At 35.3% G+C, this 18,988-nt stretch overlaps 2 protein-coding genes across 4 annotated transcripts in view; one reads left to right on the top strand and one right to left on the bottom strand.

Moving 5' to 3' along the window:
* LOC135210092 (gastrula zinc finger protein XlCGF26.1-like) overlaps positions 1 to 18,988 on the top strand; it is a 798,432-nt gene that overhangs the window by 531,419 nt on the left and 248,025 nt on the right. The gene's annotated exons all lie outside the window — the stretch shown is intronic.
* The window catches only part of LOC135210094 (carbonic anhydrase-related protein 10-like), a 221,850-nt gene continuing 219,969 nt past the window's right edge, over positions 17,108 to 18,988 (bottom strand). The window contains exon 9 of the mRNA XM_064242896.1: positions 17,108 to 18,731. Within this exon, the coding sequence (XP_064098966.1) occupies positions 18,715 to 18,731 (17 nt within the window). The 3' untranslated portion in view covers positions 17,108 to 18,714. The remainder of the gene's footprint in view (positions 18,732 to 18,988) is intronic.

Raw genomic sequence — 18,988 nt, 5'->3', positions numbered from 1 at the left:
GTGCAACTGCTTTGAGTTTTCCCTCCTGTAACATCTTTCATACCTACTTACTCTGTTTCCTCTCCAGCGCTGAATGATCTCAAAGGTCCCAATGCTTGGCCTTTGGGCTAAACACAATATGCCATTCCATTCCATTCCAACGATTGAAGTGGCTGGGATTAAACTCCTCGGAACAGGTGTTGACTGAAAGTGAAGATCATAATAGGTTAAAAAAAAACAAAGTGGAGACGTGATTGTGTTGCATTAAAAAAATTAAAAAAAATAAAAAAGCGAAGCGTGATTGTGATGCTGGCAAGGATAGTGTAATTAATGGTGCGTCTCAGGAGAAACATTAATTCACTCTCTGTCTTGACCTCTCCTTCTTGAGGTTTTGTGAAGATGATTCTAATGAAGGCGACACAAAAGAGACGGTTCTACAGTGACCCAAGGTACGACACTCCTTTGAATTAGGAGTTAACGAGGTTAATTGAGGTGTAAAGTAAGAAAGACTGCGTTCTGGATAAAATTACTGTTAAAAATATGTGATGTTTAGTGTGGAGGTTTGGTTTCTTATGGTCTTCATAATTATACCAGCTCATTTTATCTATGCATTCATTCAGTGAATGTGTATATAATATTATATATATATATATATATATATATATATATATATATATAGATATATTATTATATATGTGTATATATACACATTGTGTGTGTGTGTATGTTTGGAACACAAATACGCCGTGGTACGAGGCCGGAGAGCTCTCGGTAATAAAAAAAAATGTACATCATGTAGGGTAGTAAATGTCACCTAAATGGCAGGGGAGTCTTTGTATTATTTCTAGAAGATAAGGCGTTTTGAATAATATTATTCTCCCCTCGGTGCGTGTTGTGAATGCCGGTAAATACAGGAACGTAGGATATTTAGTCTTAGGCATTATTGTCCATTTTAAGGCTGTAGTTTATGGAGGAAGGAAAGGATGTTTGTGACGCTGCTGGGTGCTGGTTGACTGTGTTTGTAGTGTGAATTGAGAAGGAACATTACAAGGAGTTATAAGGATTAGGATGTCCCAAAGACTTGTTAGTCCATTCGAGGAGACATCGTGTGCTCACTTATCTGTAGGAGCAGGTTTTACTGTGTATTCACAGTGTCCGAATAATTTTGTCTAGCTTTCTTTTAAACTCTTCCACACAGCTGCTGTTTATAACTTCTGGTGTCAGTTTATTCCACGTGTCACATATCTTGTATGTAAAGAAGTTCCCACAATGGGATGTGTTATATCTCTTCAGTTCTAGTTTGCACTTGGAGTCAGATGGCAAAATAGTGTTAGAAATGACACCATAATGAAAGTTACAGGTGAGATAGCAATGAAAGGGAGGCAGAGATGGTTTGGAAACGTCCCTTGTACAACTCCTGGGAGAGTAGTATTTGGGATGAGCCAGAGATAATGGAGGCTGGAGATGAGTGGAGATTCGTGCAAGGCAAAGCACAGGAAAGACATGATTAACGGAATTTCTCAGAGAGACTGTGCGGCGCGTGGATTTGGAATTAGTGATGATGATGATGATGTAAGGAGGTTATGAAGAGAGGAAGAGAATAAAGTGTAGAGGAATTATAGATATTAATTCTTGTCATGAGAAGAGGGTTATTATTTCAGAGGGGGCAAGCGTTGGACAGTGTAGGATATTAAATTGTTTCGAAATGCAGGCGGTGAAGTATCTCACCATATACCTGCATTAAACTACAAATGTCCTTCAATATCCAATTCGCTCTACCTCGGGATTAATATATTTTCATATATGTTAACCGAAGGGGAATGTTTAGTTGATAATAATTTCGTCCTCTCGTGGGTTCGAACCAGCGAACGGAGGAGAAATCAGGACTTCAGTGCTATTACCGACTCGGCCAACTCTCACTTGTTGGCCGAGTTGGTAACCTCACTGAAGTCCTGATTTCTCCTCTGTGCGCTGGTTCGAATCCACGAGAGAACGAAATTATTATCAACTCAAAAATTGCCCGTCGGTTGACATATATGAAAATATATTAATTCCGAGGTAGAGCAAATTAGATATTAAAGGACATTTGTATAGCTTAATGCATGTATATGAATCACGGTGATGTGATAAAAATTCATATATATTATACATATGCATATATATGTGTATATATACATACAAGCGTGCGCACGTATATGTGAAACTATACAAACTTTCTCGCAGAATGATTCTAGGGATTTACCCATGAAAAATTTGGTCACAAGATTATTATTTTTCTTTTTTCTTTTTTTTTTAAGAAAATGTTGCAGTTCTCATCTTTATATTTTTCGCATACTACATCAATCCTTTGGAAAGGATGTCGGATGCTTGTAACATTTCGGAAAAATCTTCTTCATCTTGATGTTATTATCCTCGAGGAAACCAGTGCATAGCCTAGGCACCGATCTCGCGAAATTTGTTGCGTCGATAAATGATAACAGACAGGGATTCCCTTTTAGTGTTTCGAGAAATCCTGCAGAAAGCGTCCTGGCAGTTGATTCGTACTTTAAGCTCTTTGCAATACCACTTTAGAAGCCTTTAGAAGTAGAGGAATTCAGTTCATCTTTAAAATGACCTGTTATCAAAGCTTAGTTATATCCAGGGTTGGTGATTTTTTTATTTAAAAAAAATAAAAAATTTTAAAAATCCGTGATATATTTGATTTTTTGGATTTTTTGTATTTGTTTTTTTTTTATTTGTTAGATTTTTTCAATCCTTTTTCACCTCAAAATGTATTTTATGACAGAATTACTATTGATTTATCTTTTAGGTTTTCAGTTCTGGCCTAAAGTATGTACTTGCAATGTTTTTATATCAAAATAAATAGATTCAGCACAGTTATGCTTAAGGTTTTAGTAACCTCCAAACCATGTTTATCAGTTTGTTTACTTTCAAATTTGAACAATTTTTAAATAAAAAAGAATAAAAAATCATGTTTTTTTAATGAAAAACTCAATTATTTAATCACTTGATTGAATCGCTTTGGTTTAATCATTGCCAACCCTGGTTATATCACTAAAAGAAGGTTCTGGCATTTGATTTGTACATTAATCTCTTTGCAATACCAGTCGAAAATCAGAGGAATTCGGTTCATCTGTAAGTGACCTGTAAGCAAAGCTTTGTTATATGCCAAAGAAAACGTTTAGTCATTTGATTAGTACTTTACTCTCTGCAATTTTTACGTGCCTTGTGAGCACAGCATTCTGGTTGCTCCATTGGTTCTACAGGAAAGAACCTAGTTCTTGTCATATACTCTAAAAAGACGAGTGATCACTTGGGGCCTATCGGGTATCGTATTAAAAAAAAAAGCGTGTGCCATTCCATTTTTTATTGATTTATTTTGTTTCTTTTCACATTAACATGTTTTGGCATGCCCCTCAGACGTCGCTGGTTCGCGTCTCTCCCAGGGTGATTAAAAATTAGTGGCTCTGGTCATGATCAGTTACTGCTGCAGTGTGGGATCTGCGGTGGGAGATTGAAACCAACATTCTTTGGAGGCTTGAATTTCAAGTCGGTGGCCCCTTTGGTGTGCTTATTCCATGTGAGTAGATTTCATCTACTGAATTAATAATAATAATAATAATAATAATAATAATAATAATAATAATAATAATATAATAATAATAAACGTTTCACGCTTTTGAAGGCAATGTTTTATCTTTATGATTAGACGTGATGTATTGGTTTTACTGTCAAGGTTTATTGAGCGAGTGGGCGCCACTTTCCAGTCATTAAGCAAAGTTTACATTGTCCTACTCAAGTGATAAAAAGAAAGATTACCTGTTCATTAGACTAATAATATCGAAATGAATATGCGAGAATCACCAATCAGCGCGCTGCTATTTCATTCCTCCGATTCATTCCATAAGCACTTGTTTTCTCTCTCTCTCTCTCTCTCTCTCTCTCTCTCTCTCTCTCTCTCTCTCTCTTTATTTTTTGAAGTCCATCGTTACCCACGCATTTTCATTGTCAACAGCAACTTGTCAATAGCAACCCCATTACCGTGTTCCCATCCAATCCGTCATTGTAAACATCATCCCTGGCGGATTCGTGAATAGTCACATGAAACTGTTTGCTCCTCTCAAGAGCAGCAAAACGGCAGACAAATTGTGTCAGCATTGTCGAGATATAAACAGGACCTCCTCTTCATTTCCAGCGATGTCTGCGATGCTTGCAACGATAGCAATACTGGCATGTCATCAGTATTCCGGTATTACGTAGCGGTACTGTATTTGTGTGGTACACATGCTTATTATGCAAAAATGGTCCTGGTTGAGTAATTACGTTTGTTAATATAATTTTGGATTAGGCAATTTGGGAAATTTGACAGGACTTAAATGCGAGTTTATTGTGTGGTTGAGGGAAGGGTCGTGAATGAATGGTAGAATGGCTATTTGAGAGAGAGAGAGAGAGAGAGAGAGAGAGAGAGAGAGAGAGAGAGAGAGAGAGAGAGAGAGAGAGATAAAATGAATATAGCTAACGTAGTTAAATGGAATGTTAAGTGCCATGGAAGTAAATGGAGGCTCTGCGGAAACTATTAATAATATTAATATTAGATGTTTGTGTTTTGTTTGGATATGCAATAATGAATGGTAACTTGTGACGGCAAAGTGGTAGGTGGGAGAATTAAGTCCTAGAACAGGTAATCATTTCTTGAGCTCGCTTCAGACCGGTTAGAATTACCGCCGAACAAAAGATTTTCAATCTACAAACTTTAATCATTGCGCTACTCTTTCTTGGTAAAGGTAAAAATATAGTTTAGAAAAAGATTGTTGCTGTTTAATGGACTTAAGTAGAATTCCTTTCCTTCGATGGTTAAATAAATGTGTGCTAATGCAGTCCTGCCCAAGTTTCGAACCAAATACACCGATAAACTTTCTAGCAGAAATTAATTTAATAAAGATAAATGACCATCCATCTGTTTAGAGAAGTGTGAATGTTTATCATACACGAACCAATGCAGTATATTTACTTAAGTATCCTTTGAAATTGAGTGACTGGTGGCCTTAATCTCTTTTGTATTGCTTAGAATTAGCAGTGTATATGTGAACTGGATATTACATTCACGTCCTGTATTCTGAGAATTTATTTTTATCCTTTATACATGGAGAAACCGAAGGTTAAATGTTAACAGATATAATCTTTATTTCTCTGGTAGAATGTTGACAGATATACATTTTTTCCTCTTAAAAAAATACATCGTCTTCATCCATTTTTCTGATCTTTGGAAGAAATAGAATCAAGTCTATAAGTTGGTAATGACTATACTCTGTGTTTTTCCATCTGTCCATCCGCCTGTGGTGTTTTTGTAAGGTAACACTGCGTCTTTAGGGCTTTAGATATTCGCTATGTGTAAGTTTTAGGTAAATAAAAGGATATATGGGTGTACATTTGCAACTGAAAAGTGTTTTAATAATTTACTGTATGCGAATTACACCGTTAATATTCGAAATAGGATATTATTATAATCGTTGAATGTAAGCTGAATGTAACTATCTAAAGTCCGGGACGCAGTGTTACCATACAAAAACACCACAGGCGGATAGACAGAGGGAAAAAAACAGAGTGTAGTGTACATTACTTTTCTAGGTATGGGACAAATGAAACAACCAGCTGTTACTTAAAACATTTATTAATATAGTTCCATGATCTACCCACTTAACGCGTACATCTGCACCACAACTTTATACACTTATTGCTCCTTTTTGAACCTTTTGATCATTTTTAAACATTTTTTGGGGGGGAATAATAATGCAACTAGCAGCAAAACTCCTCGACATTACATGGAACACAGAGAAATGCAAAAATAAAAGCAGCCTACTTACTGATAAGCAATTAGTGCATGATATACAAGCGGTAGTGCTTGAAGTCTGTGCTTGCTCGGAGTTGGGCTCATAAAAGAGGTACAGGTTGGCTTGCATTTCGGTCCCAATGGGCCTCAGCACTCTCATAATTGTATCACAGGACGGGAGGGAGAGAGAGAGAGAGAGAGAGAGAGAGAGAGAGAGAGAGAGAGAGAGAGAGTGTAGTGAAGGGGTGAAGCTGAAAGAGGAACGAACAGTACTCTTAATATTCGGTTTTGTATTCCTTAAACTGTTAGTTGAGAGAGAGAGAGAGCAGACGGAGAGAGAGGAGAGATGAGAGAGAGGAGAGAGAGAGAGAGAGAGAGAGAGAGAGAGGTGTAGTGAAGGGTGTTTTGAAGAGGACGAACAAGTACTTCCTTAACTATTTGTGTTTTGTTTATTCTCTCACTGTATAGTTAGAGAGAGAGAGAGAAGGAGCAGAGAGAGAGAGAGAGAAGAGGGATGGTGAAGGGCTGAAGATGACGAACAAGTCCCTCCTTCAAATATTCGTGTTTGTATTCAGACTGTATTTAGGTAGAGAGGAGAGAGAGAGCGAGAGAGAGAGGAGAGAGAGAGAGAGGGGTGTAGTGAAAGGGCTGAAAGAGACGAACAAGTACCTTAAATATTCAGTGGGGGGGGGGGGTTTCTATTCTACTGATTAGTTAGTAGAGAGAGAGAGAGAGAGAGAGAGAGAGAGAAGAGAGAGAGGGGGAAGGGGGGGGGGATAGGGAGGGGCTGAAGAGGACGAACAGTACTCCTTAAATATTCGTGTTTTGTATTCTACTGTATTAGTTAGAGAGAGAGAGAGAGAGAGAGCAAGGGTGGTGAAGGGGTTGAAGAAGACGAACAGTACTCCTTGAATATTCGTGTTTTGTATTCTACCAGTTACAGAGAGAGAGAGAGAGAGAGAGAGAGAGAGAGAGAAATGTTTGCTGAATATGATGATGAACACAACTTTTGTCTACATTGAGAGATGTAATTTGGTCTCTCGTTTTGTCGTTTATCCCTAAGATCAATTATTGTTGCCGTGTCGTTATATTCTGGTTAACTGTACACGGTATATTTAGTTACTATAGTCTTTTATTGCTTTAAGTCTTCAATGGGGTGTAATTTTACTTTTCTGTGAAGGACCCTCAGATCCTAAAACCTACTGAGGCTAGAGGGCTGCAAACTGGCATGTTGATCACCCACCCTCCAATCATCAAACATACCAAATTGCAGCCCTCTATCCTCAGTAGTTTTTATTTTATCCAGGCTTCAAAGTAGCCATAGTAGTACTTCTGGAAGCGCTATAGGTTTGGTTTTGGTTTGTATGGTGTTTTTACGTTGCATGGAACCAGTGGTTATTCAGCAACGGTACCAACAGCTTTACGTGACTTCCGAACCACGTCGAGAGTGAACTTCTATCACCAGAAATACACATCTCTAACCCCTCGATGGAATGCTCGAGAATCGAACTCGCGGCCATCGAGGTGGCAGGCCAAGATCATACCGACCACGCCATTGAGGTGCTGGCAGCACTACAAGAACCAACAGCATAGGCCACCACCGGACCGTGGCTGAATCCACGGGACAGAAAACTCGATTTCTTCGGCGCATTTTTGGACTCGTTTTCCCAGAGATTAAATTTCGCGCTACATCCGTCACAGAGGAAGAGAATCGAAACATGTTTGTATTCTCTTCAGACGTCGTCGACATTTCGTCCGACGTTCGCCTGCTGAAACGAAAAAAAGAGGTGGTGGCTCGTTGTTTCCCACCTCGTAATGCAATACGACGGCAGCTCCTCGCTTTGTTGAGAGACTATGAAAACAATAAAGGAGGCTCTCCATCGCGCGAGTCTTTTGTAACTTTCAGGGTTTAAGGACTCCGGCGGCCATTGAGGGACAAGCGAGGTGGGAGTGGTCGCGAGCTCCTTTTTTTCCTCTTTTACGTCTCTTAAGAAAGAAATAAAGAGAGAAAGAAAGGAAGAAGGAAGAAATGGAGATGGAGTCCGGCTAGCTAGAAAGTGCGGTCATTTAGCGCGATTGTTCGTAAAGTATTTTGTTTATCCCGTGGAATGTAATTCGCTTGATTGTTTTTCTATAGCATTAATATAATATATAATATATATATATATATATATATATATATAATATATATATATATATAATATATATTATATATATTATATATATATATATGCGTATATTTCATCTCTTGATTACCTCTAGGAATGGGATTTGTTGCTTTTAATATGTTTACCCCGAGATGATTCGAAATCAAATTTGTGTGTGTGTGCATGTTTTTTTTTTTTTTTTTCATGAAAAGGTTTTTCATGCGCGGTTTTTTTTTTTTTTTGTTTTTTTTTTTTTTTTTTTTTTTTGTTCTCATGACTCCATCCTTACTTGTAAGTCTTTCTTTCATATCAAAATAATTTCGGGGCATGAAAAGGTTTTTCATGCGCGGTTTTTTTTTTTTTTTTTTTTTTTTTTTTTTTTTGTTCTCATGACTCATCCCTTACTTTGTAAGGTATTTCTTTCAATATCAAAATAATTTCGCTGAGTCAAATGATGAGTCTTTATCAGTGCTTTGAGTATCACGTGTAAATTCACGTTTATTGTAGTTATATTCACCAGCATATTGCTGCAGTGTCTTTGTTTCGTGTAATTGTCTGACAAATGTAGGCAATGTATGCGACAGTTTCATAAATAATCGTGAGGCATACATTGCATGTATTAGTGATGTATATATATATAGTATATATATATATATATATATATATATATATATATATATATATATATACGTGTGTGTGTCTGTGTATCAGGGTACTCGTGTAGGTAACAGGGATTTGCTGATGCCCCTAATTCGTGAAATCATATATCCCATCTTCCGATACATACGTAACCATTCCCGAAGCGCCATTGCTCTTAAGGGGGAGGGGGGGGGGGCGCGGGCAGAGCGCAGCCTAAACAGTTAAAAAAATAAATACGGCTCGCTTATCATAGCTTAAATGAAAAGCAAATTGATAATTACAACTATGATATGTATCCGTGCGGCTGGCGCTTAAAAAAGAAAAAAAAAATTCCTGCCGGTATATCTTGAGCGAAATTGCAAAAGTATTTTTTTTATTTGCTTTACAATCATGGGAGACAGATGTTTCTCGCTTTTTGGTAATTATTTAACAGTAATCAATCATGCGTCGTCTGTTATTGCGTCTAAATCATAGTAATTAGAGATTGTTGTTCTGTATTCAAATTATTTTTATAGTTATTATCAGTGAAATAAAGATATGTTTATTTCTAGACATTGTCAGATCTGTAGATTGGTAAATTTTCCGTTCTTTACTTGAATTATTTTTGTGGTTATTTTATTACCAGCGAAAAAATAATGGGATGTTTATTTCCTGTCATACGCATAGAATAACCTTATAAAGTTCGACAAGCTTATTTCCATATTCACTACACTCATGAGAAGCAATATCACCTAATGAAACTCATTGACTGAACATGATTATATAATTAACATCTTATTCCCTTTACTGATTGTATAACTATAGTAGATTCACATCACCTGTGCATCTGATGTCTATGCCAGTCCCTTACGACGCTTCTGATTGGCTGTTGATAAGCCAATCACAGGGCTGGAAACTCTCAGTCTCTCGAGAGAGTTCACATAGGTAGGATGTATCTTCGACCTCTCCTGAGGGGTACTTTTGAAAGACTTGTCCCTCAGGAGAGGTGGAACATACATCCTGCCTATGTGAACTCTCGAGAGAGGGACTGATAGTTCCCAGCCATGTGATTGGCTTATCAACAGCCAATCAAGAGCGTCGTACGGGACTGGCCTAGACCTCAGATGCACGGGTGATGTGAATCTATAATAGCATCTTGATATGCACACATCAGGAATGGGATGAACTCGAGCTGATATTGAGTAAAGAAATTGAACAGAGATAATTAGCACCAGTTAAGTAATGAATCAATTTGGTGCTTAAAATCAACTGAGCCAATCGAAGGAAACTGAGACTGAATTGGCATTCAGGCATCCAGACTCAAGCCTATGAAAGACGATTCAGCAATAGTTCTATAATGCAAGAGATGACGACTCACTCTAGAGTTTGAAGGCGTTGCTTTTAAGGTTGCCACGATCCATGAAAATGTATGTGTAATAATAATAATAAAAATAATTAATGATACAGTAAATAATAATAATGGTGAAGTAATCCACAGTGGTGTAAATGTAGGTATATGCTAGAAATATTTTTACAAGTGTAAATAAATATATTATGATACATATTTACATTTACCCCACTGTGGATTTCTTCGCCATTTTAGTGACTCGTGCTATTGTGAGATTTTTATGAATAATAATAATAATAATAATGATAATAATAATAATAATAATAATAATAATAATAATAATAATAATAATAATAATAATCTTTTACATATACAGGAACAGACTACGAACTCTACTTTTGAAATATCCGTCACGACTTCTACAGAACCATTTACCCGATATGTTCCAAATTGTTGTAATCCAGTGACTGAATAAGGGGTTTTGCTATTGGAGTATTTGATCGCATTTGCGTTTAATGCAAATATTCTGCTTCCATTTGGCCATTGCTCTGCAAGCTGATGATACAACTGCTTGAGAAAGAGAGAGAGATTTAGAAGACGAGAGGAAGAGAGAGAGGAGGAGGGAGGACGATGGAGAGAGAGAGAGAGAGAGAGAGATGAGAGTTACGGTGAAAATCCACCAACACAAAACGAAGTGTATAGGAACATAGACTACTAAAATGGAAACGCTTTACTAGAGAGAGAGAGAGAGAGAGAGAGAGAGAGAGAGAGAGAGAGAGAGAGTGTGTGTGTGTGTGTGTGAATGCGCGTTTGTATTTAGAGCGTCTTATTATAGAATGGGAATTAAATTCCTGGCAGGAATTTCGCATGGAATTAAGGGCATGTCCTATTTCCATTTGCCAACGTCAGGGAGTGATTGTCCTGGACGTGAATTTCCCCCCCCCCCTAATATTTTTATGTATTGTGTACGCGAAATTAATCAAACTGCCCGTGAGGCCAAGGACATTTTCTTTGCTGAACTAATCACTTCCTTTCGCAAAAATCACCTTTTCAGTTCAATGATAGGTTACTTTTCTGAATAAAGATATGATTTGGCTGCCCGGAATAATTACGCGGTGCAGTTAAAATGAAAATAAAAAGAAGAAGAAGAGAATTATAATTAATTAAACTCTAGGAAAGAACTCCATTCCGAACGCATTTTCGTCTCGTATTATTCCAGACCTTTTGTGTCATTATTCCTGAGGAGAAATGCTGCCCCGTGCATTCTTTGTACCTGCGCATTTCTTTCTCGTGCGAGAATGCTGGACTATAAGTAGCATAATTAACTTTCCGGGAAAAACTTCAGGTCTCATATATGTATCATTTCGTCGGCAGAGCCTGGGGAATGGGAATTTTTAAGAATTTGTGCTGATAGCGCCTGGAACCTGCGTATTTAACGTAGGTAAACATGTTAAAGCATCGCTTACCTAATTGAGATTGCTGTTGTTTAGGGATTTCAAATTGTGTGTTTGTATGTATATATAGTATATATATATATATATATATATAATATATACTATTAAAATCACAGTAGAATGCACCCGTGACTTCATTAAATAAGCGAATACCACGGGAAAATGACAGGCAGAAATCCAAGCGCTTTCGTCTTTACTATGACATTGTCGGCCCTTGACAATGACCGACATTATCTTAGTAAAAACGAAAGCTCTTGGATTTCTGCCTGTCATTTTCCTGTGGTATTCGCATATTGTATATATATATATGTATGTATATATTCCCATACACATCTACATACACACACGCGCGCGCACATTTATATGCATGTTTGTGTGTGTGCACGCTCGTGCCAGCAAAATCTGTTACCGTGACCACCATTACCGCTGCAGGTACTCTCTAACAATATCGATCAGTGCCGTCATATCCTCAGGATTAATTAATCTGGTGAGTCTGCTGGCCAGATCCTAAGATGTAATATTCCACAGAGAGAGAGAGAGAGAGAGAGAGAGAGAGAGAGGAGAGAGAGAGAGAGAACCGAATAACAGATAGAAAACGGAATAACGGAGATCATTCCCTGACATTTTTGGAAACGGATCACCTTATCATTCATTGAAGAACATCTGATCCTAGACACTTACTGTTACTGTTATTGTTATTGTTATTTATGGTTATTATCGTCCGCCAGATCATCATCTTGATATAAAGTAACGATTCATCTCCATATAGTCATAATGATAAGAGTTTCCTCGCCGTTGAGGCTACATTATGTCACATTTGTTATTCTTTAGTTGTTTGGGGTAATCAGAGCTTTGGAAATGTGACTCAATTTAGTTCTTTACTTTGAAGGAAAACAGATCTTCGGAATGACTAATTAGTCTTAGTTTAATGAAAAAACAAGATTAGATGACTCAAATTAGTTTTAGAATCTGTGACTCAGATTAGTTTTTTTTTAATGGAAAAAAAAGATCTTGAAATAGGTGACTCAAATTAGTTTTTCTTAAGTTGAAAGGAAAATAAGATCTTAGAATATGTGACTCAAATTAGTTTTTCTTTAGTGGAATGGAAAATAAGATCTTAGAATATGTGACTCAAATTAGTTTTAGATTCTGTGAATCAGATTAGTTTCTCTATAGTTGAATGGAAAAAAAGATCTTGAAATATGTGACTCAAATTAGTTTTTCTTGAGTGGAATGGAAAATAAGATCAGAATGTGACTCAGATTAGTTTTTCTTTAGTTGAATGGATAAAAAGATCGTGAAATATGTGACTCAAATTACTTTTTCTTTAGTTGAATGGAGAAATAAGATCTTAGAATACGTGACTCAAATTAGTTTTTCTTTATTGTAATGTAAAAAATAAAAATAAAATCTTAGTTTTTTTTTTAGTTCAATGAATATAAAACCATAGAATATGACTCAAATTAATTTTTCTATAGTTTAATGGAGAAATAAGATCTTAGAATACGTGACTCAAATTAGTTTTTCTGTATTGTAATGATAAAAATAGATCTTTGAAAATGTGACTCAATGTTGTTTTTCTTAGTTTAATGGAAAAATAAAATCTTAGAATATGTGACTCAAATTCATTTTTCTTTAGCTGAATGTACAAATACGATCTTAGGAATCTGTAACTCAAATTTGTATTTGTATGGGGGACGTAAAGATCGTAGTGTATGCGACCGGTGTTTTTATGGGGAAGGGGGTTTCCTTACCTAATGGGAAACATGGTCCCTGTGGGAATATTAACGTTAGATGGAGAGATATCGTCTATAGGGAGAATTACACGTGTGCTGTATTATTTGATGAGGTAAACACCCGGGGGACCCATTCATAATTACAGAACGAGGCAAGATTACACAAAAGTAACTGGTCTACGGAGAAAGAGAGAGAGAGAGGGAGAAAGTATTCTAAGTATGCTAAAGAAAGGAATGAATGAAAAGGTAAAAGAAAAAAAATAAATAATATATATTAATTATATATATATATATATTATAATATATAATATAATATAATTATGATTTATAATAAAATATATATAAATTATATATAATATATATATTATTATATATAGAGAAGAGAAGAGAGAAGAGAAGAGAAGGGAGAGAAGAGAAGAAGCCGTTCCCTCCAAAGTAAGTAAGAAAGGAGGAAATGATTTGAAAATAAAAGATTAAAAAGGAAATAATATTATATCATCATATGTATATATTGTATACACATATGTGTGTGTATATATATATTATATATATATATATATATATATATATATATATATGAGAGAGAGAGAGAGAGAGAGAGAGAGAGAATGAATTATTCTAAGTATACCAGAGAAAGAAATGAACGGAAAGGAATATGAAAATTGAAAAAGAAAATTAGAGAAAGGAATGAATGTAAATGTAAATGAGAATTGAAAAAGTAAATTAAATGAGAGAGAGAGAGAAAAAAAAAAGATAAAAACCATTCCACTGATATCAGAGAGAGGAACGAACGAAGAGGAAAAATGAATGTGAACGATAAAAAAAGGAACATGGCAAGAGAAATCGACTAACACCTTGAGGGAGAGAAAGTGTAAAGAGAGAGAGAGAGAGAGAGAAGGCAAAGGAAAAAAGATAAAAAATCTCCTTTTGTGATGCTGAATACCAAAGAGAGAGAGAGAGAGAGAGAGAGAGTTCTTTCTTCCGGAGACTAAATGCCAGAAGGTTAAACAGGGACATAAATATGCGAGAGGCAGAGAGGAGGATTCTGGCAAGCATGGAATTAGTTTAACTTCCGTCACATGTGTTTCTTCTTCTTCTTCTTCTTCTTCTTCTTCTTCTTCTTCTTCTTCTTCTTTGGTATTTTTAGATTTCATGCTGCAAGTGCTTCAAGGAGCATTTAAAGCTTTGTTTGGTTCATCCATCGGCCTTTCGTTCTTATTTTTAAAGTTGTTATTTTTAATGTTATTTATTTTTTATTTTATTTGTGTTAAAGATTAAGCTAGACATTATGCCACTATGGGCTCTTGCTCACAGAGCAGCCCTGTAGGCTTTTTAATGTTATTTTTGTATTTTCTATAAGAATGTTTGCAATGTTGTCCTTGGGATTCGATTTTTTTTTCTATTTGTTTTTCAGTTTTATTTTTATTTTTTTCTATTTTTCATTTTTTTTTTATTTTTTTTCTAGTGTAGTTATTGTTTTGTTTAGCCCAGGTTTCAGTTTCCTACTTTGGTATTTGGCCGTTTTATATTTAAACTCTATCTTTGTATGGACCAGATTTATATATATATATATATATATATTATATATATATATATATATATATATTCATATATATATATTATATATATATATATATATATATATATATATACATCTTTATTTATCAGTGGTGATGTTAAGGATACCCCACGAAAGCCTTGCATAGTTGTCGGGGAGATATTGCTATTTCTGTATTAATTAAATTATTGAAAGATCCGAGGTTTAGTATTTTGAAATGTTTCGAAAAGTGAGAGGGGAAACCAATGATATTTTATAAGAGAGAGAGAGAGAGAGAGAGAGAGAGAGAGAGAGAGAGAGAGAGAGAGAGAGAGAGAGAGAGAGACCATTCAAAGTATATCAGAGAAAAGCAAGAATGTGTTTGCCTTAGTTCAGAAGAGATCGACATCCATATTTTCGGAAAAGATCGCTGATAGAAAAGGTGTCAGAAGACCGAGGAATTTTGTGAAGAAATTGAAGGGAAAAAAAAACTGAAAAAAAGGACTACTCGGTGAGGAGAACACATCCTGAAACAGGGAAGTGGCAGATAAACGAAATTTCGTGGTTTTTGGTCATGTGAAAAATCACAGCGGAAATTGAAGTTGTTTGATATACCCTTCCAGTGCGGTTGGGTCAGTTGTAATTTGTTCTGTATTTCGTAGGAAACGTTGGTATCCTTAAGATCTGTGATAGTTCTAAGTCCATGAGTTTTGAAAATTATTTTCAGAATCTATTGTAAATATATATATATATATATATATATATATATATATATATATATATTATATATATATATATATGTGTGTGTGTGTGTGTGTGTGTGTGTGTGTGTGCATGTATATAATATATATATATATATATATATATATATATATATATATATATATATATAGTATATACGTGTGTGTGCGCGTGTGTGTTGTATGTATACTAGTAATAAATAATAACTGCAATAATAAAGACTATATATATATATATAGTATATATATATATATATATATATATATATATATATATATATATATATATATATATAATAAACTCAAAACTGTGCTTTAAAAGTGAAAGCAATTTTTCAGAATCTATTCCATATACATTACAATTTATCTATATATATATATAGATAATATATATATATATATATATAATAATATATATATATATATTATTATATTATTTATATAATAAACTCAAACTGTGCTTTAAAGTGAAGCAATTTTCAGAATACTAATTCCATTACATACATTTATAATATATATATATAATATATATGTATTATATATTATATATATCTATATAATTAATTAATATTTATAGTTATTATATATATATATAGATATATATATAATTTATTACTATAGATTTATTTATTTATTGTGTGTGTGTGAGAGAGATTTTTTCGTCTTTGTATAGACACACCTCTTTAATAGTAAGTGATTTCACTGCCCTTATTATCAGCATAGAAAAAAAGTAATAATTTTAATGTGAAACCTTACCCAGGAATATCTATAGATATCTCCTAATTTGTTAACAGTCGAGACAAAAATCTCCTTAAGTGAAACCTAATAATAAACATAATTTTGTTTGTATATTGAAATAAAAAAAAAGTGTGAAGTAAAAGGGAGCTCATCCCCACGTCCTCTCTCTCTCTCTCTCTCTCTCTCTCTACTGGTGACGTCACAGGGACGAGCGCGCTTTGGTAATGAGAGATCATAAAATGAAAACTTACGGCTGGAAAACATCCAACCATTTCAGGAAATTACTCTCATTAAATTTCGTGTCGTAATTGTGATTCCATGTAATTTTCTGGTGAATAAAAAGGAAAAAGTTTTTTTTTTTATATTACGTTTTGCAGATTTGAGGGCCTCTGGTTCGGAGTGGGGGGGGGGGGAGGCCAGGGTGGGGGAAGGAGTTGAGGCGAGGGGGGGGGTTAGGGGGGTCCCAGAGAGGTGTAGTTAGCCAGCTGCTGCAGTCCTCCACCCCTGCTCTTTGCAGTCCGTTTGGCCAGTCCCAAATGCAGTCGTTCTCTTCATTATCAGCAGTTCATAAAAAAGAAAAAAAAAGAAGCTGCGCTCTTTGTCAGATTTAATTCGTTGGAGTAAAATGAACTTCCTTTAGTCTCTTTAAATGACGCTTAACTTTTTTTTTTGTTTTTTTTTTTTGCTTTGTGGTTTTTTATAGTAATGAAAATTAACCTGAATAATGATTTATCAATCAAATTTCTGAATCATCAACAGACTTCAGTGTGGAAACGGAGTTTGTTTCACATCGACTTCTATATATTCCTTTTTTTTTTTTATCACATTTTCATTTTTATTTTCACTATTCTATGTCTCTTTATTTCTTTATATCATTCTTTCCACTTGGGTGCATCACCAAACTCCTTCAACACACCCCCCCCCCCCCCCCCCGTCACACAAAAAGAAGATAAATCTGTCTCCTTAAACAAATGATCAGTTCATCTTTAAAAGCCTTTGCCCAGACTTTGATTCTCTTTAGACTTTCAGACTTATTTGAAAAAAAAACTTCAGAGTTTTTTTTAAAGACTTTAAGACTTTTTTAAAGACTTCAAGACTTTTTAAAGACTTCAAGACTTTTTTCAAGACTTCAAGACTTTTTAATGACTTTAAGACTTTTTCCAAGACTTTAAGACTTTTTTAAAGACTCCAAGACTTTTTTAAAAACTTTAAGACTTTTTTCAAGACTTAAAGACTTGTAAAGTCTCTAAGACTTTTTTAAAGACTTTAAGACTTATGAAAAGACTAAGACATTTTTTAAAGACTAAGACTTTTTCAAAGACTTGAAGACTTTTGTTAAAAGACTAAGACATTTTTTAAAGACTTTAAGACTTTTTTTTAAAGACTTTTAAGAGTTTTCAAGACTTTAAGACTTTTTTTTTTTTAAGGCTCGTCCGTCTCTTCTATAGGCTGCGCGAGGCGAGGATTTATTTTTTCTGTTTAAATTCTATTACGAGCCGTTTTTCAAAAGCTTTCTTATAATTATGTACATTTAAAGAAATAAAGGAAAATAAATGGGAAATAAAGAAAGGAGAATAATTGAGTGATTCGGATTCAGCGAGAGAGAGAGAGAGAGAGAGAGAGAGAGAGAGAGAGAGAACACTGCGATGCTCATATTCATCACCATCATCTTGATTATCACTGTCATTTTCATTATCATCACTTTTATTCAGTCGCCCCGGTCAACACTGGCATGAGTATCTCATGATACTCTGAATTATCACTATCAGTGATATCGTCAAAGATGTCATCCTCACCATCTTTATTTGTGAATCACCGTCACTATTTTCATCATTTTTTCGAGCCCTCATTATCTTTATCATCGTAGTGACAGATGTGATGTCAAATCACTATCGCCGCTGTCATCAGCAGAATCATCACTATTAATGCATCATCGTTGGTATCATCCTGATCCATTTCACTGTCACTATCAGTAGAGGAATACCGTGATTGATAAGCGCCATTGCCGTCATCAAAATCACTGTCAATTTCATGAGGGGAACACCATCTTCAACAACCGCCCTTGTTGTCGTCGCCATCAAAATCACCTTCACTATCACTGTCACTATGATTAGAGGAACACCATCATTAACAACCGCCCTTTTCATTATCAAAATCACCATCATTATCATTGTCACTATCATGAGAGGAACACCATCATTAACAACCGCCCTTGTCATTATCAAAATCACCATCATTATCATTGTCACTATCATGAGAGGAACACCATCATTAATAACCGCCATTGCCATCATCAAGATCACTATCACTGTCGATATCATCATCATGAACCTCCTCCCGGCTGTCGTCGAGGAAGGATTGATCACATCTTGTGCAGCGGAACACACACACACGCACACACTCACACAAAAATAAATAATAATAATAACAAAAAGAAAAAGCAGAGCAGCAGTTTCGGCGGCGGTAATTCGCAACTGGCATTGCAAGAGAGAACAAATGGCACGTCCATTGCAGCCACGGATTGTGCAAATGCAGCTCTCTAAATCTGTTCGTTTAATTTGTCTTTTCTAATGTCTTTTGTGTTTCACTACCTCCAAGTGTTGGCTGCGAGGAGAAGAGAGAGAGAGAGAGAGAGAGAGAGAGAGAGAGCGTAGGCGAGTGAGAGAGAGAATTAGGAAGAGAGAGAGAGAGAGAGAGAGAGAGAGAGAATTAAAAAAATGTGGGGGAAAGAAACATGGCGTTAATGAGTTCAACTTTGCTTTTGGGTCTGAAATATATATATATATATACATTTTTTTGTCTGACAAAATATAGGATACTTTAACTTGCTGAATTAGCTGGGTGTGCAGTTTTATTTCTTT

This window comes from Macrobrachium nipponense, chromosome 39 (assembly GCF_015104395.2).
Source record: "Macrobrachium nipponense isolate FS-2020 chromosome 39, ASM1510439v2, whole genome shotgun sequence".
Taxonomy (NCBI): domain Eukaryota; kingdom Metazoa; phylum Arthropoda; class Malacostraca; order Decapoda; family Palaemonidae; genus Macrobrachium; species Macrobrachium nipponense.
This window is presented reverse-complemented; position numbering and strand designations above follow the sequence as displayed.